This window comes from Neodiprion fabricii, chromosome 3, assembly GCF_021155785.1.
Source record: "Neodiprion fabricii isolate iyNeoFabr1 chromosome 3, iyNeoFabr1.1, whole genome shotgun sequence".
Classification (NCBI taxonomy): domain Eukaryota; kingdom Metazoa; phylum Arthropoda; class Insecta; order Hymenoptera; family Diprionidae; genus Neodiprion; species Neodiprion fabricii.
The window spans coordinates 4,587,333-4,611,701 of NC_060241.1; the positions used below are offsets into that span (position 1 = coordinate 4,587,333).

General features: G+C 36.1%; 7 protein-coding genes across 10 annotated transcripts in view; 3 read left to right on the forward strand and 4 right to left on the reverse strand.

Annotated features, from left to right (window-relative positions):
* The first annotated feature begins 432 nt into the window (after positions 1-432).
* Positions 433-2,556, forward strand: LOC124178094 (transcription initiation factor TFIID subunit 9). Its single transcript, XM_046561242.1, has 3 exons — positions 433-733; positions 815-1,264; positions 2,079-2,556. Exons 1-3 carry the CDS (start codon positions 595-597, stop codon positions 2,225-2,227), a joined length of 738 nt encoding a protein of 245 aa, XP_046417198.1. The 5' UTR covers positions 433-594; the 3' UTR covers positions 2,228-2,556.
* An 888-nt stretch (positions 2,557-3,444) lies between these two features.
* On the forward strand, positions 3,445-5,823 carry LOC124178089 (phospholipase A1 VesT1.02-like). The gene is made up of 7 exons (XM_046561235.1): positions 3,445-3,640; positions 3,781-3,955; positions 4,031-4,179; positions 4,741-4,986; positions 5,084-5,272; positions 5,343-5,493; positions 5,664-5,823. The coding sequence occupies exons 1-7, from the start codon at positions 3,598-3,600 to the stop codon at positions 5,719-5,721; spliced, it is 1,011 nt and encodes a 336-aa protein (XP_046417191.1). The 5' UTR covers positions 3,445-3,597; the 3' UTR covers positions 5,722-5,823.
* Positions 5,824-5,825: 2 nt separating this feature from the next.
* LOC124178093 (general transcription factor IIF subunit 2) lies at positions 5,826-8,165 on the reverse strand. 2 transcript variants are annotated; one of them, XM_046561239.1, is made up of 7 exons: positions 7,992-8,165; positions 7,658-7,811; positions 7,397-7,548; positions 7,119-7,208; positions 6,864-6,988; positions 6,634-6,777; positions 5,826-6,526 (listed from the first exon to the last, which is right to left on the reverse strand). In XM_046561239.1, the coding sequence occupies exons 2-7, from the start codon at positions 7,804-7,806 to the stop codon at positions 6,371-6,373; spliced, it is 816 nt and encodes a 271-aa protein (XP_046417195.1). In that variant the 5' UTR covers positions 7,807-7,811; positions 7,992-8,165; the 3' UTR covers positions 5,826-6,370. The 2 variants fall into 2 exon arrangements, with proteins under 2 accessions (XP_046417195.1, XP_046417196.1); XM_046561240.1 differs by lacking the exon at positions 7,992-8,165 and adding an exon at positions 7,887-7,946.
* Positions 8,166-8,632: 467 nt separating this feature from the next.
* LOC124177687 (DNA polymerase delta subunit 3-like) lies at positions 8,633-10,600 on the reverse strand. Its single transcript, XM_046560327.1, has 2 exons — positions 10,443-10,600; positions 8,633-10,133 (listed from the first exon to the last, which is right to left on the reverse strand). Exons 1-2 carry the CDS (start codon positions 10,509-10,511, stop codon positions 8,691-8,693), a joined length of 1,512 nt encoding a protein of 503 aa, XP_046416283.1. The 5' UTR covers positions 10,512-10,600; the 3' UTR covers positions 8,633-8,690.
* A 129-nt stretch (positions 10,601-10,729) lies between these two features.
* Positions 10,730-14,704, forward strand: LOC124177686 (WD repeat-containing protein 91). Of its 2 annotated transcripts, none has more exons than XM_046560325.1 (9): positions 10,730-10,961; positions 11,231-11,495; positions 11,583-11,698; positions 11,783-11,970; positions 12,067-12,379; positions 12,463-12,584; positions 12,663-13,329; positions 13,422-13,575; positions 14,566-14,704. In XM_046560325.1, the coding sequence occupies exons 1-8, from the start codon at positions 10,842-10,844 to the stop codon at positions 13,566-13,568; spliced, it is 1,938 nt and encodes a 645-aa protein (XP_046416281.1). In that variant the 5' UTR covers positions 10,730-10,841; the 3' UTR covers positions 13,569-13,575; positions 14,566-14,704. The 2 variants fall into 2 exon arrangements, with proteins under 2 accessions (XP_046416281.1, XP_046416282.1); XM_046560326.1 differs by lacking the exon at positions 14,566-14,704 and adding an exon at positions 13,729-14,527.
* Positions 14,356-16,377, reverse strand: LOC124177688 (transcription initiation protein SPT3 homolog). 2 transcript variants are annotated; one of them, XM_046560330.1, is made up of 6 exons: positions 16,149-16,377; positions 15,765-15,983; positions 15,333-15,653; positions 14,796-14,983; positions 14,558-14,711; positions 14,356-14,385 (listed from the first exon to the last, which is right to left on the reverse strand). In XM_046560330.1, exons 1-5 carry the CDS (start codon positions 16,195-16,197, stop codon positions 14,574-14,576), a joined length of 915 nt encoding a protein of 304 aa, XP_046416286.1. In that variant the 5' UTR covers positions 16,198-16,377; the 3' UTR covers positions 14,356-14,385; positions 14,558-14,573. The 2 variants fall into 2 exon arrangements, with proteins under 2 accessions (XP_046416286.1, XP_046416285.1); XM_046560329.1 differs by having other exon boundaries at positions 14,356-14,711; positions 16,149-16,376.
* Positions 16,378-17,900: 1,523 nt separating this feature from the next.
* LOC124179106 overlaps positions 17,901-24,369 on the reverse strand; it is a 47,401-nt gene continuing 40,932 nt past the window's right edge. The window contains exon 21 of the mRNA XM_046563189.1: positions 17,901-22,386. Coding sequence (XP_046419145.1) covers positions 19,620-22,386 — 2,767 coding nt within the window. The 3' untranslated portion in view covers positions 17,901-19,619. The remainder of the gene's footprint in view (positions 22,387-24,369) is intronic.

Here is a 24,369-nt window from a genome sequence, read left to right on the forward strand (position 1 = left end):
TATACGTTATTTATGATTATAGAAAGGGTGACAGAGTCACTTGACCTAATTTAGTTTTCATTCCAGTCCATTGAACTATGCCGTTAATCCGTAATAGCGGTGAACAGCCGTAATCAAAACGGTAGAACGAACGAATATCGAAGTATTGAATTTTAAAATATGGAACTGGTCTCGAGTTTTTACGCAGTCTACCATCAAAATACACCTTTTCAAAAACAAGCCAACTTCACATAAAACTGAATGTTTTTTGTATTTATATAGTATTTATGACCATAGAAAGGTTGAAAGGGTCGCTTGAGCTAATTTAGTTTTCATTTAAGTCCACTGAACTATGCCGTAAATCCGTAATAGTGCTGAACAATAGTAATCAAAACGGGAAGACAAACGAATATCGAGGTATCGAATTTAAAAATATCGAACTACTATCGAGTTTTCCGCAGTTCCATCAAAATCCACCGTTCCAAAAACTAGCCGACTTCAGAGAAAACACAATGTTTTTGTATTAATGGTTCGACAGGGTCAGTTAACCTAATTTAGAAGCAGCGACCAAGTTTGATATTTTATGAATTTAAAGTCGAAGGAAGAACACGAAATATGGCAGATAAGCCGAAATCAATGAGCCAGATTAAACATGTACCAAAAGACGCGCAAGTTATAATGTCAATAATGAAAGACATGGGCATCACTGACTACGAGCCAAAGGTTATAAATCAACTCCTCGAATTCACTTATCGTGAGTATATCCTCTCTTGTATCGCGTTGTTTTCATCGTTTCATTAAAATGAATTACAATTTTACGTACAATTGTTCTCAGGTTACGTAACCTGTATCCTGGACGACAGCAGGATATATGCTAACCATGCAAAGAAGAAGTTCATTGACTTAGACGATGTTAGACTCGCTGTAAAAATGCAGTTAGAACGTTCGTTCACCAATCCGCCTCCCAGAGACGTACTACTGGATGTAGCCAGAGCAAAGAACAATATTCCGTTACCGTTTGTTAAGCCAAACAATGGCCTGCGCCTTCCGCCCGATCGTTACTGCCTCAATGCCACAAACTATAAGCTGAAAAACGCTACCAAAAAGATCGTTGGTAAGCCGTTACATGCCATAGTTGGAAATAATTTTAGCGGAGGTCAACCCAGGATCAAGATCGAACCGAACAAAACTGGATTGTCCATCGTCAAGAGGCCTGGCACTCTCGCTACTGTTGCTCGAACCCAAGCTATAACAATTCCAAAACCTGTGTTCAAATTCACTACTGGTAAATATAAAGAGGTTTTCTTTTTTTGTAGAGGAAATTGGATTTGTAGATTATTTTCATTCCTATTCTATTCATACTAATAATTTAAATACTTATCATTTCGCAGATACTCGATAAATTTTCCATCCCCAATACCCCATCCTACTTGCCAATATTTCTGTTCTTTACCTTCCATATGAGAATTTATCTCAAGTTTCACATGCATATCAGTAGAGTTGATCGATCTATCTAGTCTCATTCGGAACTTCCTTCAATGATTGTAAAGCCTTTCAGGAAAAATACTAGCAAATGATTCTTCAACAGTAAATGAATATAAAATTGTAGTGATTGAGCCTTTTACAAATGAAAAAGTATTACGGGGTTAAAGTTAGTAACGATATCTTAACGAAACATTATACAAAAAAAATTTCACCATTTTCCAATTTTAAAATGACTGTGAGTTAAATTATCAAAATATCAGCATGTCTAGCTTATTATACGTTTTATTGAATTTCAGACAATTCGAGATTAGCGAAATAACGGTTTTCCTTAACATGCATAGTTTACAATAATGTCACTAACTTCAACGTGATAAAGTATTAATACAGTAATTGTTCTATGCATTGAAATTTTGATAATTATCCACTGATTAATAAACCCTTGGAATGTGAAGCGAGTAAATCAAAACTTAGAGAACATATTTTTACTGGAAACTAAATTCATGAATTTAGAAGCATCTTCGGTCAATGAATTTAATCTTTGAAGATTGTTCAACTATATTGTATACATCATTATTATCTGCTGATGCTAACATGCGATAAAAACATTTCGGCAGGTGCTGGAGCTGGAGCTCCAGGAGGAAAACCGGCTGTTGGAAAGCCAAAGATTCAAATTTCATCAAGTCAACCTGTGTCTGTAATAAAAATGGAAACTGATGATTCGTCGAAGAGAAAAAGAGAAGAAGAAGACTACGATATTGCCTGACTAACTAAAAAAAAAAATATACCCGCGTCATGTGAATAATATTATTTTGTAACAATGGTCTGTGCACCCCAAATCAACACTTCTGATTCCCTAATCGTTCTGATAATAAATACAGTATTTATCACAGTTACTGAATGTTATAGGCAATTTAGCTATTATTCACTCCCACTTACGTTCACAGTTTTCTTTCAATCAAATTATCCACCATTTAAAAAAATGAACCAACATTTACCTAAATCATTTTTAGTTTAATTTCTAGTCTGTCTTTGTCTGTTTGGTACGAATAGTCAGCATCTGGGCGAATATACAATTATCACCATGCTAAAATTTACAATGAATATTGATCGTTATTCCTATCTTTCATTGTATTTACAAATGAAACTTGAGATACATCGATAAGAAACATCGTACGATCGGAATCACGTTGGCAGTTAATGTAATGCTTTGTTTTCAACAAATGTAAAGTAGTTATCATTTGAAATCTGGAGTATGGGTCATGGGTGGTACCAGATAATCAATCAATCGTAAAACTCGTTGAAAAAAACCACCAACTGTTTCTGAAAGGTGTTTTGCTTTTCTAAAAAGCTCTAAGATTGACCTGTAGACTGATATTGTGTCCCAGAATACAAAGAAAGTTGACTTTGGAATGGAGTCGCTAGAAACCATTGTCTCCTGAAAATTTATAAAATTGATCTGCAACAGATTTCTGCATCTGCATACTGACATTGGTATTCCACCTGAAGAAGTATTACACATTCTTTCACAGTAATAGACTTGTAATTCTTAATACTTTGATTGTTTGATTAAAAGTCGTCAAACTGAACATGTTTGAGTTGATTAATTAAAGAAGTAGAAATCCCAGTTTAGCAATCAAGCCAACAAACAGGATGTAACAATATGCGAAAACATTGTACGGATTAAAATTTATTGATCGATTTAACAGTGGCGAATGGCGTGATCAATTCAGCACTTTGGCTTTGTTAGATAATAAAATTACGACCGCTACTGTATAAGGATAATATCTCAGTCAGTTGCAACGATATACACACTACAAAAACTAACTGAGTAGATTGACAAGTTTTATCAGTAGCCGAATATATACAGTATACTACTATAAATACTGTCATCCAGATAATAATCTTGTTTGTTTTAAATCAAAAATACCAAAATGGGCTAAATCAAACGTTTAGATTTTATCACATTTTAGATTAGATGAAAGAACGTTGTAATTGAGCCTTAATCAATAACCACAAGGGGATTGAAACTCAGATTTAAATCTATTTTGATTATCAATCACGAATCGATAATTGCTGGCACTATAAGTACAGTATTCTGCGAATAACAGGTCAATTCAAGTTTTTGTTGCAAAAATGAAGCTACTGCTCATAGCTGTTCTTGCGATTACTGCCTCAGGTAAGATACCATTCAATATTACTTGATTTTTCTCGATTATCCATTCACAGTGCCGTGAATTTATTTCATCATACCATTTCCAACAATTTCGAGGCACTTGGTTTACATCGAAAATTAATTATTTGATCAAAATAATACAGTTTACGCTGGGGAGGTGATTGAACCTGAGCATGACTACATGTATTTCCCTGACGGAGACGGAGTTCCTCAACTGATCGACCTGCTGGAAAAGGGTGAAGATCTGACTGGTTTTGATTCGAGTGATTCCATCCTTTCTCGCAATGTCGAAACCATAACATTCAATCTTTTTACTCGGTGAGAATAGAGTTCTGTTGACTTTTAAGCGCCGTCTGACCAGCTCAAGCTAATTACAGACTTCTCTTTGCACAGTAACAACCCCAGGAATTCTCAGCTCTTGGTTCTCAACTCCGTATCTAGCATCAGTGGTAGTAACTGGAGCAGTTCTCGCCCGACTCGATTTATCACTCATGGATGGAGGTCGAACCAGAATTCAGACGCCTGCATTACCATCCGCGATGGTAAGAAACCGGTGTAAACTTATTATCAAAACCAAACTGTAGTTATATTAGAATCCAGAGTAGTTCTTGATACATTTCAATAAGAGTTCTGTTGATTTACCCCTAAGAAAGGGCTGAACAAGGAATGAAATATTAACTTGGGGTTGTATCTTACAGCATCTAAGCGGATTTCGATCATCCCAGCTGAATGGAACATTTATCTGATGAATCCTCTACTGTCCAAAAACGGATGAAAAAAAAAAAATATTCCATTCAGCTGGAATAATTGAAATTCGCTTAGACGCTGTAAGATACAGCGCCAAGCTAGCGTATCATCCTTTATGCACCCTTTATTTACGGTAAATTAACAGAAATTTTATTGAAACTTATCAGGAAATATAGAACTAATCTGGATGTGAATAGAATTGTAGCATGTTTTTGACATAGAGATGGTGGGGATGCTAAGTTCACACCGGTTGTAAGAATTACAGAAAAATTTTTTTTTCTAAGACGTAATTTGACTTCACATCGTTGAGTCCTGTGTTCATATCTGTGTTCATATCTCCTCGTTTTTATCCTCAGCCTACCTAGCTGAAGGCGACTACAACGTGATTGTGATCGATTGGAGTTCCATTGCTGGTGCTCTTTACGTGAGTGCTTCATCAAGCGTCAGAGGTGTTGCCGCCAGAGTTAGTCTGATGATCAACTTCCTCAGCGCCAACGCCGGCCTCAACGTAGCATCGACGAAACTTGTTGGACACTCTCTAGGTGCTCACGTGTCTGGAATTGCTGCCCGCAACGCTGAGGGCACAATCGACGCTGTCATAGGTGAGTAAAAGGCAGATGAGATTCTTCAACTCGTTCGAAAATCCGGTCTTCTTTACACAAGGAATCGTTTCTCATCATTGCTCGAATATTTTCACAGGTCTCGACCCAGCGCTTCCTCTTTTTAACTCTGCTGGAGCTGGATCTCGAATTCACCAAACTGACGCTGACCATGTTCAGATAATCCACACAAATGGAGGACTTCTCGGCATCATGGATGCCATTGGTGATACCGATTTTTACCCCAACGGCGGTAGCAGTCAGCCTGGATGCGGACTGGACCTTGTCGGTAAGTTTCGCACAAGTTGAGAGTTTGTCGTTGCGCGTATCGCAGCACTCTAACCCATTATCCTTTACAGGGAGCTGCGCCCATTCCCGCGCCTATTACTTCTTCGCAGAATCTATCAGGAACCCGACCGGTTTCCGTGCCACAGGAACACGTTCAATGTACCTGGAAGCACTTGAGCGACACAACGAAGTGTACATGGGTGGTAGAGTTTTTAACAAATTGTAAGTACGAGTAGAAAAACTTTGTTTAGTACAGAAAAGAGCTGCGGGGATACTTGTGTATGTCCACCGAGAATTATTAGGATCAAACCAGTTATAATAAAGAGAAAAAAACTTCGGAGCTTTGCCATTACAGCTTCGGAACTAATGAGCGATTAACATTATTTTTGCAGTGCCAGAGGCAGCTTTACTCTTCAGACAGCCAGACAGTCTCCCTATGCTTTGGGATGAGCAGAAGCCTTGATTTGATTTCTATAAATCAGAGCATGATGGCTGGTGTAATTGTATCTTATATATATATATGTTTAAATATACTGTAATGTAATTTTTTTTTGAAGTGCATTACCGTTTCATTATGTTTTGATATATTTTTTACTCCTACGCATCATTATATTTGTAGATTCTCTTTAATATTTCCGTATGAAACTTATGTCGAGTAACAATATGAACAAATCTACATCTGAGATAAAGTCTTTGCTTCTTCAACTTCTCTCTTCGCATCTAAACGATTGATGTAAAAATAAATACAATATATCACTATTTACAAATCATCCAATGCGGATTTCCGCAAATTTCCCCATTATTTGGATCCTATGACAAGAGAAAGTCTTTTATTTTCTCTCTTTGCCTGGCGTCGATATAGAAGAATTATTCCATGGGGACGCGATTTATCACTTTACTATCTCACAAACTCTGCTTAAATTCACCGAAGCTATTCCTGGAATGCCTTTACGAATGAAATAAATTTCCATTTAAGAAATTGCATCGATCTATGAGTTGATCGATTGTAATCAGTGAACTCAGTAAATCAAGATCTGAACTAGCAAATCACAGGCAGCAAATCGTCCAAACATTCTAAAAAAGTATATAAAACAAAGTACTAATCATCGTCTGAGTCATCAACTTTTGTGGCAGTTGCCGCTGGCTTCTGATCATCCTTGTAATGACGATACTCAGGTTTCAATTCCCACATATTTCTGTGCGGGTTCTTCAAGTTGTAATTGCACACTTCATTCAAAATTTCTTTCAAGTAAACCTGTAAATCAATTTTTTCATGAATCATTGCAAAAGTGTAATTCCCCAATTCTCAGAAAAATCGTATATGTCTGCGAAAAAATTTTATAAGATTGTGGCATAACTTACGATAGGCTGCTTGGTGATTTTGGCAAGGTCTCGAATATTGTAGTACTGATGTTTCTCAAATGCTGCAAATAGCATCTCTAATACCGCGTCTTTGTCATCTCTCATCTTCTTGCCTTCAGCCTTCTTCTTTTCGGCATATTCGATCTGTAAAAATAATGCAGATAAAATCTCCAAATAAAGACAAACAGAAAACACGGTAAAATTCTTCAACAATTACATTCATAACTTACGTTGTGTTTGTGATCAGATACAGGTTTGAAATTCTGTACAACCCTATCCAATTGTTGAACTTGCCTCTGAGGCACCGATGCTCGTTTTATGCTTTCCAACTTAAGCTTCATGTAGCAGTTGTCAGCTAAAAATGTAATTTCGAATTTAAATTAACAACGCAGTCGAAGATTGGAAGAATATTTCAATCTATTGAACTTTTCTGAAAATTTGCCACTAAAGTCAAGGTTCAACGATTCTGAATCACCCATACTTACCGTAAGGGCGGCATTCAAGTTTCTGCACTATTCTACCCTCCATGTAAAGTTTTTCAGTCTCTGGAACAATAGCATCCGAAGTGCTAGCAGCTGTAAAAATCATTGGAATAGACAATTTAGTAGATGCATAGATTCAAGCCAGAGAATGCATGTTGCATTGTCCTAATTTATTATTTCGTACTTTGAGCAATTCTAGGATCAAAATAGGAATAGACTAGCTAATTGTTTTAGTGATTTTGAAAGAAAAGCGTACAGCCACAAAAATTGTTCAAACTCACGTGTGACATGAGAAAATACACCCAGCATTTGACGAGTGACAGTAGTTACATCCAGCCTGTGTGCCTTTGGAATTTCCTCTTCCTCTCGTTCCTTCAGAGCTAAAACAGCTTCCGAAAGTCTTAGAGAAACTTCTGCTTTGGCCCCTGGATTTCTGTGGATAAAACAACCCTCATGATCAAGGGGAGGGTGTGGAGCGATGGAATGATTGTCATTTCTACAATCGTGAACGATCTTCGGTTAATTTAACATTTTTAACAAACTTTGTGATTTTCAGCTTGCCAACTTCGATATCTCCGGAAGCCTTTTCCCACTTGTTCGCAATATATTTAGGAACCTTAACCAACCATACTCCTCGTCCTGCATTACTCAAATCTAATTCCCGGTCTGTGTGAGGAGGCGGTGCAGACATGATACCTGAAAATAAAATATTTCAGTTTCCCTTCTCGCATTCATCCTGGCAATTATGGGTCGAACGCTAGTTTCTGTCACCTTTAACCTAATTACTTATTGCATATTGGATACAAACATTAACTATCTCAAACCTAACCAAACTGACTATTAAAGTGGCCAGATTTCAATATTGGCACTGCTTACCTTCTTGCAAATGGCCTCAATAATTATAGACTTTCAGTATTTAACGAGGCGAAATGAAGGGTAATACTCCGTTATACTTATCTTCTGTAACTAACTGTTTAAATAGAGGTAAAATAAATTGTACAACAGAAACACTTGCTTCTGATAGTCTGTTATAAAAATTGAAAGGACTACCTTTTGCGAAATTCTGGGGAAATTTAGTTATTATATTTGGCAGCAGTGAGAACGGCTTACCAGAAGATGCAACGCCGGGCTTTTACACGCATTCAAATATCGCGATATTATTGTAAACCCCTACCTAAACATATCATGCGCATTTATTAACAAAAATAAAAAATTTGTTCTTCGGTATGTACAGTTCTTTTGATTGCACAACTCCTACGTTCTGGATTCGTGAAAAATAAGAAAGAAAAAAAAACGGAGTTTGATCAGGTAACAGGAAAAAAAAGATTACGACAGAAACAAATATAATAGACGTAAAATTTATAAGTTTCTATAATTTGATTGTAAAGAAAGCATCGCTAATTCCTTATTCCTTTCCTTAATACGAATCAAAAATATTCTATCTTTATTGCAAGTAATTTGATATTTTCCCGCTAAAATTCAGTAATGTACAGTATAGTTCACGTCTATGACTTGCATATATTCAATGAATATTTTAATTCATCATTACAGTTACATTTTCCACGTATTAGTTAACTACGACTTCTTGAAGAAATTAAGCAGCGATACTTGCTTCCGCTTGTTTGCAGTCTTTGCTGCAACATCAGCGGTAGAAGGTTTTGCAGCCTCTACCGGCATTTCCTCTTCCTTATCTGAACAACTTTCGTAAACGTATTCTTTTTGAGTGACAAAATACCCATCTTCATCGACAAACGTTTTATCGACCAATTTCCGAACTTTGCGCCTCCCGCCTTCACACTTGACCAGAGGTGGCGAAGGAGAACTTTTAACTCTTTCAACAACTTGCGGTGGTTCTTCAGAACTATCAGGTTCCTCAATATCATCCCTAGTCTCGCTGTCATCGCTTGATTCGTCACTAGATATCACAACTATACGTTTTCGTTTCTTATTAGTATTCTCGCCCTTTGAAGAAGTCTTGCGTTTTTTTCCTCGTGAAGAAGATGCTACTTTTTTTTTATCGCCAGTTTTCCCAAAGCTGAGATTTTTCACCGCCGATTCTTGTTTGCTAACTTTTTCAGTCTGTGGTGATTTTTCTTGAAACTTTTCTACGTTGGCCTTTTTCGAATCGCTGCAACTCTCCACCTGTACTTTTACTTCCTTGTCGCTGGTACTTGGAGGCTTTTTCTTTGCTTCAAACCAGGCATTCTTTTTCGGTAAATTAGTTTTCGGAGATTTTTCTTTGTCTTCATTAAGTTTAGGCTTTTTTGAATCGTTAATATTCTCCGGATTTTCTTTTGCCTCCTTGTTGTCCGAACTAATAGGTTTCTTCTTCTCCTCGAACCAGTTATTCTTATGGGGTGAAGTAGTTGTCAAACTACTGCTTGACGCAACAGGTTTACTCTTCACACCTTTCACAGATGTCTTCTCCTTGCTTTGCTTATCTATGGCCTTAGCAAAGAAATTGTTGAAGGCAGTTTTCTGTGTTTTTGCACTCGAATTAGCCGCTGCTGTTTTATTTGTGGTCGATTTAGCACCAGACTCCTTGACATTCTTGGCCTGATCAGTAAGCTTTGACTCGGTATTCGCATTTGCCCGAACTTTCGGAGCTGTAATCTGAGTATTGTTTTTCATCTGTTTATTCGCTAACAAGGCGCTACCCCAACGAAGAACTTCCATCTCATGATCAGACCTGAGAACAGACTGAGAAGAGTGGACAGCGCTCAATTGAGAATCGCCTTTGTCAGTAATGGCGAGTAGCTCTATCTCAGGGAGAGTTTTTTGCAAGCTGTAAATATGCTCGGATATTATTTGTTCAAATTTCTCCTTGGCAGATGCCATATGATCCTCTTTGACGACCTCGACTCGCATCTCTCGCTCCTTGACGTATCCCATGAGCAGGAAAGTCGCACTGATTACATGATTTTTCTGCACTCGTTGAGTTTCCCAGTACTCGAATAACAGCTGCTTTGACAAATTCACGTGGATGCCTAACTCCTTGCTCAACCACTTGTAAGTAACCTGTTGACAAATATTTATAATCAAAAATGAGATGATGTTTCAGAAAGAAGGGATGACGTCAAAAAGCAGTGACAAGAGCAGACAACTTGGAGTGAGATAAATCTCACTTTAACATTTATTGCACTTAAGACGATATGATCTACGAAATAATGTTTCATATCGTTAGAATTGAAATACGAATGTCAAACTGCAAAATAAACATAAAAATATGTTCTAGGCTAAGCTAGGTTAAATTGTAAGTTAACAAGAGCAAATGACAGTAATTTAAATGTATTATAATATCGCTAAATAATTATCTATAACAATTACTAATTTGTCGTCGTCGTTAATGTAGCCCGCAAGAGCCTCCAAGTAAATATCAATTTGTTTCCGAATCATTTTGTAAAAATGTACGTTTTGTATACTCCGTTATTGACTTTACGTGAATCCCGCGACAATTTTACTTGCGACACAATTTGAACTAGGGAATTTTTATGACCGACGTTGTGCACACTGATTAAAAACCGCGGGCGGAAAGCGGGCAAAGCAAATTTGTAGCGCTATGTTAGGTTCCATGGTTGCCAAATTAAAGATAATTCGTATGCATCGGAGGGATGCATTCTGCATTGTTGCCACCAAGTGGAAAATGGCTGGGTTATAACAACATAGAGCTGTCATTGTCTCGAATATTGAACAGTTGAAACAAAAAAACTTTCGTATTTATTGAAAATGTCTCATGTTCAGTATGTAGATGAACTCGTTAAGGAATACTTGTTATTCAGAGGGTTTAGTCAGACGTTAAAAGCCTTCGATAACGATCTCAAAGCTGAAAAGGAGAAGGGATTTAGAGTAAGTGATGCATGACGTTTTGCCCCTCTACAATTATTTAACAATAACAGACGAAAACTATCGCATCAAATCATCGATATCTTCACACATACGTATCAGATTAGGATCTTATACAATTATCAATGAGAGATCAAAACCCAAAACGAGATGCAAAATATTCAAATTGCTGCATATATTTAGCGATAAATATATTGCTATGAAATATCACAAATATATACTTTTTCTTTCTCTTCCGTTGCACCTTATAGAAGCAAAATTATTATTTATAGGTTGACAAAATAGTTGATCAGCTGACACAGTACATATACAACTACGATCTAAATGCACTGAGAGAATTATGGGGCCATTTGGATTTGAGAATGTTTTCTCGTCTTGAGAATCATTTCACACCTGGTATAAGAAAGCTGGAAAATGCTGTATTGAAAATGTACCTGGTTAACGCGGCGGTTAACAACAAACAAGATCGTATCCAAGAGTTCTTTATTAAAATGGCACCGGAGCTCCAGGGTCATAGCGAATGGAAGGAATGGTTCGGTAAGAAAAGTGTTTAGCTTTAGTTTTCAGTATTACCAACAGATCAATTGACTCGTTATTCACGAAATGAAATTTGTGCATCCACAGCACTGCCATTTATTAAAAATCCCGAAGATAATCCTGTTTACTCGGTTCACTTCAGCAGGCAGTGGCAAGACACCATGCTCGTTTCGTTGCACAATTTTTTAGCTACAATATTCCAAGTGAGTATTATTCAAAGGATGTGATAAGAGAAGTAATACAAATCAAATCAAAACGTAGATTGTATCTATTTTTTTTTGTCTCAGTGTATGCCACAGCCGACGTTGCTAGCTATAGATGAAGATTCGGTAAGACTTAAGCGTCTCCAGGAGGAAAATGACACTCTGAAACAGAAACTTGCTGATGCGGTTAAACCAGAGACAATATCAGATGTTAATGCAGGACCTGTACCTCAGCATCCACCAATCATGGATGATTTTTATATCATAGCTCAGTAAGAACCAAGATCTCGACATCTGAATCCAACAGAAACAATCTCAAAAATTGGTACACAAGTGCGTAACGATTAAATGATTTTCCTCTATTTCAGAGAATCACCTTTAACAGAGAATCCGAAGACGCTGAAAAACTTGATAAGAAATATAGGTGGCAGCTCTAGTCCCGTACTTGGTAGAAAACCTATAGTGAGCGTTAAAAAACAGATGGAAACTGAACAGATCACCAAGAGACTAAACACAAAATGTAGAATAAATTCGCTAAGCAAGTCAGAAGCTGTTGCCAAGAGAAGTATCAGCTGTGATTCAAGATTGAACAGTTCTAGGAAGAGAGATTCTTCCATAGACGCGGCATTTGAGAGAAAAAATAAAGAGAAAATCGACGCCAGCTACATTCTTCTTAGTCAAGTGAGATTGATGCACAGAAAATAATCGAATACGAGTGATTTTAAATATTCTTTACTGTCTAAAATGTTCCTTCGTTTTAACAGGAAGAATACACTGAACACAAAACGTCAATTATTCAATGTAAGAGCAACGCAAGTGGTTCTTACGTCGCGACTGGTGACGCAGATGGAGTAATTAAAATATGGACACCGATTCCGTCCCCAAAGTAATCAAGAAAATGCAATATCGTTACAATTATAGCATACATTGCTTATATTTTGCCAACCGACAATTCATTTTCCAGAACAGTCGCCACTTTCACATCAACAACGGCAAATTCCAACAATGCCATAACTGCTCTAGATTGGATATCAAAGAACGAAAGATACTTTTTGCACGGAGACAATAACGGAATAATTCAATTGCACGACACAAGGGATAGTAAAAGATTATGGGAAATCCATCACGAAGGTTCCCGAATTGTAACGTTGATATGTAATCCAGCCGAATCTACTTTTGTCTGTTCGGTGCAAGGTTCGGTGTCAGATTCCAGTGAAGGGAAACTACTGCTCTACGATATAAAAACAAGGAAACTAGAAAGAACTCTACCATTAGACCAAAACTTGACTGCCCTCTGTTCCACGTTCAATCACAATGGACAGCTATTGATAACTGGTCTATCTAACGGTAATATCGTTATGCACGACTTGAGGAGGAACGAAATAATAGATAATTTTAACTGCCATTCAAGTCCAGTGATTGACATCGAGCTGATAAACGACTTCACAAATATTTGCGCCCAAAGCGAAGACGGTAGATTATGTCAAAGAAATTTAAATCAGACAAACAAAAATACGTGGGAGATGAAAATTAAGGTGGAAAAAAATTCAGTACATGGAAAGCTATTCGCTTTTGACCAAAATGGGAGTCACATGCTGATTTGCACACAATCGGGCGGTAACATTTACAAGGTAAATAAAGTTTTACATCTCGGTGAATTTTTTCCCCAATTCTCTAACTCCATTGTTCGTGTGTTTCCTTAATTTATTGTATAATTTTTCAGATGCCACCTGGTACGCAAAAAGTATTGGAACTTGGGGGCCATAATGGCACGTTATGCTGCGACTGGTCGACGGCAAATCAATCTGGAACCTGTATCACAGGGGGAGCTGAAGGGAAAGCCAGAGTATCGACTCTACTTTCACCATGATATAAAAGTAAGATAAGCCTCTGTGTACATTCGTAGGGCAACTAGAAAATTGTACCTCAGATGATTTTGCCTATCTGAGATAAAGAATTCTGTCAATAGTAGACAAGTAGTAGTTTTTAAAAAAAATATACCATTTTATTAAAACTACGCGTATTTATAGAAAAGGGTTGAACAGATGTTGGTAGTCATTGTTAAAAACCTTGGACATGAAATCTTAGTTCAAACACGTGATTGGACAACCACAAAAGAAGCTATTATGGATTTCGATTGGACGACCATTTTCAAATAGACAAGTTTTTTAAAGAGAAAATAGTTCTCAGGTGTTATTTCTTAGGCAATAATAAATTGTTACTGAAACAGTATTGAAACAATTTAAAAGAAATACTTTAAAAACCTCGACAAGCCGTAATTTATAAAATTAGGGTAGTTTGTAAGCGGTTGAATGTTTTAAAATGTTATTGATATGTTTAATAATAATGATAATTCGTCCAAAAATAATTGACAAAATTGTATAGTTCTAATATAATAGATTTGTGGTCAATAATCAGAGGAGGAGGATACACAAATGCACGTTGAATATACCTATATTGTAAATCATGACATATACTGTGATGTTGATAATGATCTTTGCATAATTGTAGATAAATTTTATTACACGACTGAAAAATAAAAAGAAAAAGAATATTGTAAGCATGTAAATCGTGAATTTTGTAAAATACGTAACAAGAAACTTCCAAAAGTATTCATTACTTTTCTTTGTATTTTTATTCCAAATCTAGCGTTTTTCCTCAAATTATAATGTAGTACGTACGATGCTCTGTAATTTTAGAAATATACACTTGATATCATGATTATTGAGTTTAATGAGTAATATAGAACAAAATCGCAGTCATATATTGAAATATAAAACGGCCGTGGCTCGATAACTATAAATAAACTGAAGCTATTATCAACATCAACCCTGCAATTATTTTAATACAAGCTCGTACCTCCGCAGCCTATGTCTCAACAAGCAAGTAATTTTGGGTGCAGCGGACGCAGCGATGATCTGTAAAATGGCCCTGTAATATCCAGCTGTGGTGACCAATACCTCCTCAATGCCTCATTTATTTCCGACGGACTGATCGGCTTTATTACGACTCCCTGTAATCCAAGAGATTATATAATGGAACAAGGCCAATTATTTGTGACTCAGGTAAAGGAGAAGAAATCCATAATCTCATTTACCATATTATGCTGATAAGGCTTGTAGGTATAGGGATTACAGTGGTTTAGTTTGAGCCTTTCAATAGCGTCTCCATGAATCTTACTCTGATCTTGTCGGACCACAAGCGCCAAGTCTATAATTTGCGCGACAGTTTCGTAAGCGAGATAGCTCAAAATTTGGTAGCCTTGTTTTGATATTTTCACATCATCTGTAAGCGTTGATGATTCGATTTATGATTAGATACTGAACAGAAAAAAAATATATGTATATACTAGAATGGTTTTTTTTTTCTTCTTACATAAACTTCGAAAAGTTAGTTTTGAGCCTCAAATTAAGCCTCGTGAAACCGAAGCTCGGTAGCAAAATTCTAAAAGTTTAGTTCGAGTGTTTGAAAAAATCAAACCGGATGAGTAACCTTTTAGAATTTTGCTATAGAGTTCCAGTTTTACGAGACTTCGTTTCAGGCGAAAAACTAACTTTTCAAAGGGTACATAAGAAAAAAAAACTTAAAAAAATCAACCTGATCTATACGCATAATATGGTTGAATTCACTTTACCATCCGGGCATACCCAGTCGCTGAATTTGTGTCGCTGTTTGTTATTTGTGAACGAAGCGTGCCGTGCCTTTGAGTATTCCACATATTGAATTTCATCCATTTTTCTAGTGACCATCTCTGCCCTGATCAGTCTGTTCTGTTTAACGATATCAAAAGTGCTTCTATTTTCGAGTAATTCCCCTGTATTGTCAATCAATTGAATGAAATCATGATAAGGACGTTTTCGCTTTGTCAAAACTTCGCCACCGTCAGCCTCGAAAAAATTCCCCATACTCTCTGGTTGAACCGTCTTGTGCATTATTGCTCGCAGCTCTTTTACTTCTGAAACAAAAAGAAAACAGATCAAATTGGAGGGATGTACTTAGTTTACAGAGATAGATTCACAACGTACCAAAATTAATGAGACATCAATGTAAGAAAAATACCACTTGCCTAGGTACTTCAACAGCCGTTGAACCTTGACCTTATCTTTGCGCATGAGAAAAATAAAATCTTCAGGTGTTATTATTCTATTCCCTCGCCTATCAGCAACTTCGCACGCCCTGTAAACGATTGCTCGCATTTGGTGCAGTACGACATCCTCGATTATTTTTGCTGACTCTAACAGTGGGGCTGAACTGTCGCCAAATCCATGCATCATTTGACGGATTTCTAACCAGAAAATAACCATCAGCAATGTGGAGAAAATTGGATAATAGATAATGAACGAGCCTGCGGTATGGATTTCATATTCTTATGTCACAAACATAACCAACAGAATTCTACCTTCTTTATATTTATGTATACGTATATAATAAATTTATATATTTCACTCACCCGCTGTGTAGTTGATTGGTTCATTTTTAACGTCAGGTACACTTGTCATTTTTAAAGTAATTTTAATGTTTGTTTACGTTTCGTTATCTCACAAACTCTCACAAACACAAATTGCTAGTAGCAGACATCACATCGGCAGGTGTTCCAACCACTCTTGTTCCAAGTCTGTTCTAGGGTAGTAACTCTAGAATCTAAATGTTACTAGATGGCAGCGAAATCTAAAATAATATCGGCGCCTAGTGTCAGGCAGTTTTTTTTTTTTTAATTGATTAACATAAGACAGAAAAAAGTAGTTTCGAGATAGACGCGTTTAAAATTTCAAATAGGTATTTTCTCCAAAAAATTAGATTTAAACGTGTACTTCCATTAATCTGCAATTCCAGTACCATACAATATCCCTTCAGTCTTCTCATACTCTTCTCTCATATTTTCACTACCAATTCAGGTAGACAACTCAGGTAGCAGTTGCTTTTCTACGAAGAATAGAAGTATTCACTGAACCTTCTACGTACTTTGGCGCCGACCTTCAATAGGCTGTAAAACTTGAAATACTCTGAATATCATTACCAAATTTTTACAGTATATTCTTAAGTTACTATACTTTCGAAATACTGGAAAAAAAAATCGATTTTTTGAAAATTCTAGACCGCAAGGGCCCCTTAAAAATTATTTCGAAGTAAAAATAGACTCGTCTGAAAAATTTAAAGTATCACGATTTGAAATAAGATTATGGATATTATTAACAAGAATACGCAGATATCAAATTATATGAAAATTCACATAAAATTCTAAGAATCATCTAATTTTTGAAAATTTATGCGTCCGTTTTTGTTTGTCTATTTTTTTCACGGAAATTGTGGAAGGCTGAAAATGTTTGTAGCGGCCGAAATTTCGTTCGGATTGGCTGAACAGTTCTTTTATAATTCCAAATAGTACATTTCTTGTGTAAGTAATACATATCTATAATACCAATAAGTAAAAATTAATTTACTCGAACGGATGAAGACATTTGAAACGCAATATTCGATACAAAGAAATCATTTTAATGTAATTTTCATTCGTGAAAAAGCATACAGATGTAACTAACGAATCATTGTAAACGCATTATTTGTTATACGCATGTAATATGATAATATAATAACGAGAGTAATAGCTAGAAATATAAATTGTGTGACGGTGTCTTTGGTATCAAGAAATTATGATACATCATACGAATATTAGCACTTGTTATTACAAAAAACTGAATATAATGCTATAATAATATAGTAAAATAGTACAATAGTTTGTACCCGTTGCAAAAACATACACATTATGTAATAGTTAGACTAGAGGCGAAACGTAAAAAAATTTTGTCTTTGAATTTAAATGCTCCCTTATTTCGGATCGCTGATTTACACTTGATGATAGTAAAAGTAATAATAGGTAATTAAAGACTGGTGTTAAATTATTATACGATTCTTTGACGAAAGAAAAATCGTAACAAATAATAAAACCCAGCACCCGATTAAAGCAATCTAATATGCACCAATTACAGGATTTTCTCTTCCTTTTCTATTCACACGCTGTAACGAACATTCTATGAGTATATTGGCGTTGCATTGTGGCGCTTGAAATTGAAGAGGTTGAAATATTTTATTCAATTTCATAAAATAGCATATTGTTCTTAACTATATTAACAGGAGTTATCTTTTATTATCAAATCACTGGTTGAACAATATTTTGCCCTATTCTAATAGATCAGTGTCATTTTTCATATTTTCTTAAAAAAATTATTACACGTTTAATAAATCATGACGGCAATAATTTTTTTTTTTTCTGTTCATAGACGTATAACATTGCAGACGGAATGTGGGTAATTAGTTTGTCCGTGTGATGTTCAACAATGATGAATTAATCGCATTGTGAGTTTGATTTTTAACATCAAATCCTGTAGTCATATGCATAGTATACTTTTAGTTTCATAAATTTTTATCCCGTGCTCTTAATTTTATGTAGATTTCGCAATTTAAATAAAATGCATGGCATGAATACTAGTATTATTACTTGATAAACTCAACGATCCTATAATTACTAAAAGACTTTTCAAGGCAGTGTATAGTTTTTGAAAGCGACTTATGTTAAAACTCATGTGAACCTACGTCATATAAAAATGTATGTACACATACGTGTAGTATATATATATAACGTATATATATATATGTGTGTGTGTGTGTGTGTGTATGTATGTATAGCTACACATACGCTACACATACTTTGCGTCATACGGTAATTTGTAACTTAGCTTAACGTCCACACAAAGGTACGTTTTTATCAAATTTCACTTAATTCTATATCCGTACATATCAACATATATACAAAAAATCAGTCAAATAAATTACACTCTCTGCCCTCGTTGGGTAGCTGCTTATATTCCAAAATTCCTTACATCGTATATTTGTATCTTTTCTAATTCACGGAAGCTGTATCTGTGACTGTTAAGATAATATTGTACATACAATCGATTTTGTTTTTGAAATTCTATCGGGTTAAATAATTATTTAATGCTTTTAGGCGATGATGTATGTATTACATACGTTGTATATTATACTGAACTTTGCTATAATTTGATTGAATCAAAAATTCACTAATATTTAATATCCCTGTTGAATTTAATTCTAATATCATCGATCGATACATTATCTCGAAAATACAATATTTATTCGTGTTTGATTTTTTTTTTTTTCATTTCATTTGTCAAACTCCTTTTTCCAGTAAGATTTGGTCTTGCCTAAAAAAACTGCTCTATTATAATATTACAACAAACATTTAATTTCTTGTGTATCACAGAATACAATAATCTTCATCTTTTTTATTTGAATATTGAAGTTGCGAAAATAGATTTAAAATTTTCTATCATTTTTTTTTTTAACTCTCTCTTACGTAAAGGCCTTAATTAAGTATATATTTTTTTTTATTTTTATCAATTCATCAGGACTTTGAATACTTTGGAAAAACATTTCGTTTTCTTTTACCAAAATATCGAATTTATACATATTATATTATTATATACACGCTTTATACGAATATTTAAAGTTAATTTTTTTAATTAAATTAACATCCTAGCTTATATATCTATTTACGAAATAAGATTTTACGTTTTGGTACTAAAACTTTTATACGATCGTCTTACCAAGTATAAATAGCACATCCTTTTCTAGCAGCCGAAACCAAACTCTCGTTTGAAATTAATAATAAATATTTCATGCCACGACTGCCATTAAGGGATAACGATTAGTATTCAAAAATCGTTTACTCCATCATTTTTTCGTTTATTCTCTTTCTTAGTCAAACTGTTGTCAGACGAACTTGGAAAATATCCGAAAATTTTAAACAGCGTTAGGTTTGTAAAATTAGTATGAAATTTTACAGCACAGCAAGCGTTCTTGTGAACGAAAAAACGTCTTTTCAGTGAATCTCAACTTCATATTGTATTCACTTTTTTGCACTACTGCTTCGACCAACGTCAATGGTCTTACCGACGGCACTTTTTTTACCAATCGCGGACATAGTTCTCGTAGAATTAGTATTTTTGTTTATTTCAAACCTCTGCTGCAATGAGGCAACGTTCGATTTACTACCAGCAGCTTTTTGAACGGGATTAACTTTAGTCGTTTCGCCACCGACCTTCGCCTCATTTTTCGCTGATGTTTTCGTTTGCAAGGTAGTTTTATTCGCCGTACTTTCCTTAGCCGATAGAGATTTAGCTATACTCGTATTACCAGTCGGCGATTTTTTCTTATCAACAAGACTAGCAGACTTCATCAATATGGCTGTTGGTTTTGGTGGCGTAGTCGGTGTTTTTACACTCCTTGTCATCGTCGGTGTTTTTACAATATTTTTCATTGTCCCGGTCATGGTTTTAGGATTGTTGCCTAGGACATCCGGCGACTTCGTCATATTCTGGCTAGAGTTCGAACAGCTTGAAACTAGGTCAGGACTATTTGTAGCGCTCAAATTTAGCGCCGAACTCTTTGGACTTGACGAAGTACTCTTCAACGACATCGTACTCAAATTTGAGCTAGATCCATTTTTATTCAAATTATTTGACGACCTGTTTAAATTTGTATTAGATTTATTCAAGCTCGGGTTAGACTTGTTCAAACTTCCGCTTTGCTTACTAGATTTCAAACTGGTCTCCGATCCCTGCCTGGAGGTCTTTAGGCTCGTGTCAGACCCTTGCCTTGTGGGCTTGAGGCTTGATTCCGTGGCACCCTGTTTACCAGTCTTAGTATTCGAATCAAGCATCTGTTTCGACGTAAACGGTTTGCCAAGATTAGGCGGAGTCTTTGTCCTGTTCAACGGGGGCTTGGCGGGTATTTTAGATTCTTCTTTTTTCTCATCTTTCTTCAAGCTCGTGGCCAAAGATGCCATCGTTTTATTCGTAGTAGTGGAAAATGGTTTGAAATTAAGATTACCATCACTCGGTTTCATTCCGAGCTGTTTGGACATCTCATCGTTGATATTTGGGTTGTTAGAATTCAGGGTGGTTAACTTGCTCTTGCACACGCTCTTAGAACCCTTCTCAATCAGCTGCGCCTTCGGTTTATCAGAATCTTTCTTATCCTCAGACCGAGGCACGTTCACTGCCGATGGATTTAGGTAGCCAGAGCTGGTCGTCGAACTTGCAGAATTGAATTTACTCGAAGGCGAAGTTGAGTAGATACTACCCGGGGCTTTGTAGTGACTCGAATTAATATAAGTTCCCAACGAGCTGTTTGACCCGAGATTTTCTGAGTTCTTGTCCATCTCTTCCTTCTCTTTTTTCTTTCTCGCAAGCGTCGACGTCGAGTAAATAGAGTCAAAATTTCTGTTAGATATTTCGGAAACAATTTCGGACAGCAGTCCCATCGAATCAGCGCTGCTTCCCGACTTCGGTGAGGTTTCCAAGGGTTTCGGTGACTTGTACTCATTCTGTACAACGGGCAGTTGGGGTTCAACTTTATTGCGACTTTTTTCAGGCACTGATTCTTCTATTACCGCATAAATATTGTCACTGGACGGAGATTCCTCCATTATTTTACCAAGCGAAGGCTCGTTCATCAGATTCATGCAGTCGTCGTAAGCGTTGTCTTGGACACTGGGAGCGCTTTTTATCGGCGGATTTTGGTAGCCTGGTAATCCGGGAATCTTTACACCCGTTTCCGAGATCTTTTCATTCGAAGGCATTCTCGGCGGTCCCGGAGGAGGTGAAGTTGGTCTAGTGCTGGCCGGTATGCTGGTGGGTCTTTTTGCAGCATTGGCTTGTCTCATCGAGCCAAAAGTGTGAATGGCAGGTTTTGCAGTGATTTTGCTGTCTCTCATGGACTGTGCTCGCATAACTACAGCCTTCTTTTCTTCCCCGTCAACCTCGGAATGAACAACCGAGATGGCAGGTGTCGATATTTCGATTTCCTTTTGAGGTATGGGATTGGAAATCTCCAAGTTCCTCAGTATCTCCTTATCGATCACCTTGTTCGCCTTGTGGTGTTGATTTCTCGGGAGCGAACTTGTGTTCTTATCCTCTTTCTGAGCTGGTTGTGAGTTTGACCTCATAATCCCAGAGTTTGGACGCAATATGGAAGCTATTCGATTCAGAGCGCTTCCCTTCTCTGGTTTCTTTTCCGCTTCCGGTAATATCACATTTGTCAAGGGAGTGCTGTTCGGCCTTGGCGGTTTCGGAGGAATCGACGTTGATGTTATAGTTAGAATCTCGGGTGTCACTTTTATCGGTATATCAGGAGCTGGTCTGCTCGGTACTTTAGGACCGATTATTTCTACGGACGTACAAGTCGTTGTCGATAGTACAGGGCTGCTTATCAATGGTCTGGCGTTGCAGCCCGGATTCAATGGAGGAAGAGCTGGGGCGATTGAAATTTGATTGGCGTGGACAACGCCGCTGGACAGCGTACTTCTCAGGGTGTTACTTCGCTGGGCTAATTTAACGTTAGTCTTTATAGCTACTGTTGGAACGGTCGGCGGCGGAGGCGCAGGTTTCGACGGTTCGGCAAGCTTGGGTAGATTCTGGATCGGGGTAATTGTGTACCCCTTAAACTGACCAAATAGATTATTGTTGAATCGCTCGTCTCTCTCTGCTTTTGGCAGCAGGCTCGCACAGGCTGAATCCTGGCTGAGAGTAGAGTCGATCGTCTCAATGTTTCGAGGTATGGGACTCGAACGTTCGATCGTCTTGATAGACAGGGTGTTGGCAGCTCGTTCGACCCTGAAATTTCAAGCAATTGTTAAGCGAGGATGTTGTCGGGGTAAAAAGCGTGATAATGAAGTAACTACAACAGTTTTCAAAGTACGGACGATTGTACTGTAATGAATAAACGAATGAACAACTGGAATACAGCCAGCGAGCATGATGCTAAACTAATAACTGTATTTCAGCTAACACTCAAACCATTTAAACAAACTTCATATCTGACTTTACAAGTATAATATGTAAAATCGTATGCTGCATATCAATTATTATGTGAATTGAACCTGTACCAACATCATGATAATCAACCTATTCAACCAAATAATTAAATCTATCTATCTATTTATAAACATAACAAGAGTAAGATTCACAAACAATATTTTAATACACAAGCATGCACGGTTCTCTAAAGAGCTGGGTATAGTTAGTAAAAGATTAGAAAGTTATTAGCAAGCAATGGAAAAAGGAAGAATGTCAAATTATGAGAAAAACAGAACGGGTTTTACATAAGTACTATTTTTTTCTTTTTTTTATTTATTAATATTATTATGCATACAAAAGTACAGACTGTCCATAGCAATATACATGCTTAAATAATTAAGTATCATCATCATCATCATCATCCTTCACTGCATTGAATCACTGAAAACTGAGTGTGAGTACGCCAGCTTCCAGCAAGGATCAGTCGATTATCTCATTTTCTCTCAATTGCAAGTTCATGTTGCCTGAGTTTGTTAATTTGAGGGTAGAAAGAAAAAGAAACCAACGGTGCTCGATATTAGAAAATTAATCGAATTTACGTCTTCTTTCGATAGAGCAATTCGAAAACAAAATTGAACTCTCTAATGCCTAATATGAGTTCAATAACTGAAATTATTGAAGGAGAATTTTATCATAAGAATCAACTTTGTTTAGGTTAAACATGCCCATGCAACTACATCTGTGAAAATAATAAAGTTAGAACAAGGCGAAATGAATTTCCATTGTTTAAATTTAAATCAAATGCTGGTTAGCTAATTTACGAAGTGCGGTTCAAAATTCATGCATTTGATGCACGTATTAACCATTTGTTTATTTCATATTGACAATATATCACCAATTTAATTTATTTTACTACTACTACTACTACTACTACTACTACTACTACTAATACTACTAAGACTAAAAATAAAATATACTAAAACATGTAATTTGTTCTCATCTTTTTTGTTTAATTTCCATCTTTTTGTTCTTCTCTGTTCATGCAAACAATAATTCATGCGACGAATGATGCTAATATCATTTGCAAATGTGAGATTCGTTTACTATGCTTCATGAAATTGACGAATAACTACACTTTATCCTAATAGTATATTAAATTTATACAAAGTGCAAATCAGCGGTAACTGATGATGGCGAAATAATATTAGTTTCTATTACCTAATTAGTAAAATGAGATAAAATTAATCATATTTGTCAAAATAAAGAAGAGAGTATCACTATTAACAACATACTTGTGTTATTGCGGATAAAGCATAGTATCGTTCATCAAAATGTGGTTTTCGTAATATTAAAAACCAGCCAAAATTGAATATTTTAAATTCTAGTCTTACATAACGAACTTACCACACTAAACATGTTAGCCAATAGACTCTACATTGTCCAGCAGGTAAGAGAGAATAACAAAGCGTACGATACGATACTACGATCAAGATCAAATCAACTAAGTATTTTGCTAACAATATGACTTTCCAAATATTGCATGTTTAAAAAAATAAAATTTCTTAAAAATATTGTCAATTATAGATTAATAGTTCTAATGATATTCTAGGAATTGAATCAAATTGGAATCACAATTAATAGAGTGTATATGTTGCAACAACAAACTTAAAATTCACGAATACACAAAACGAGAAGTGAAAAAAAAAAAAAAAAAATTAAATTATAAATTGAAGAAAAGAGACTAAACAAAATGTTAAAATCATGGTTTCTAGGCCACAAATAAAGAGCTTATTACAATAC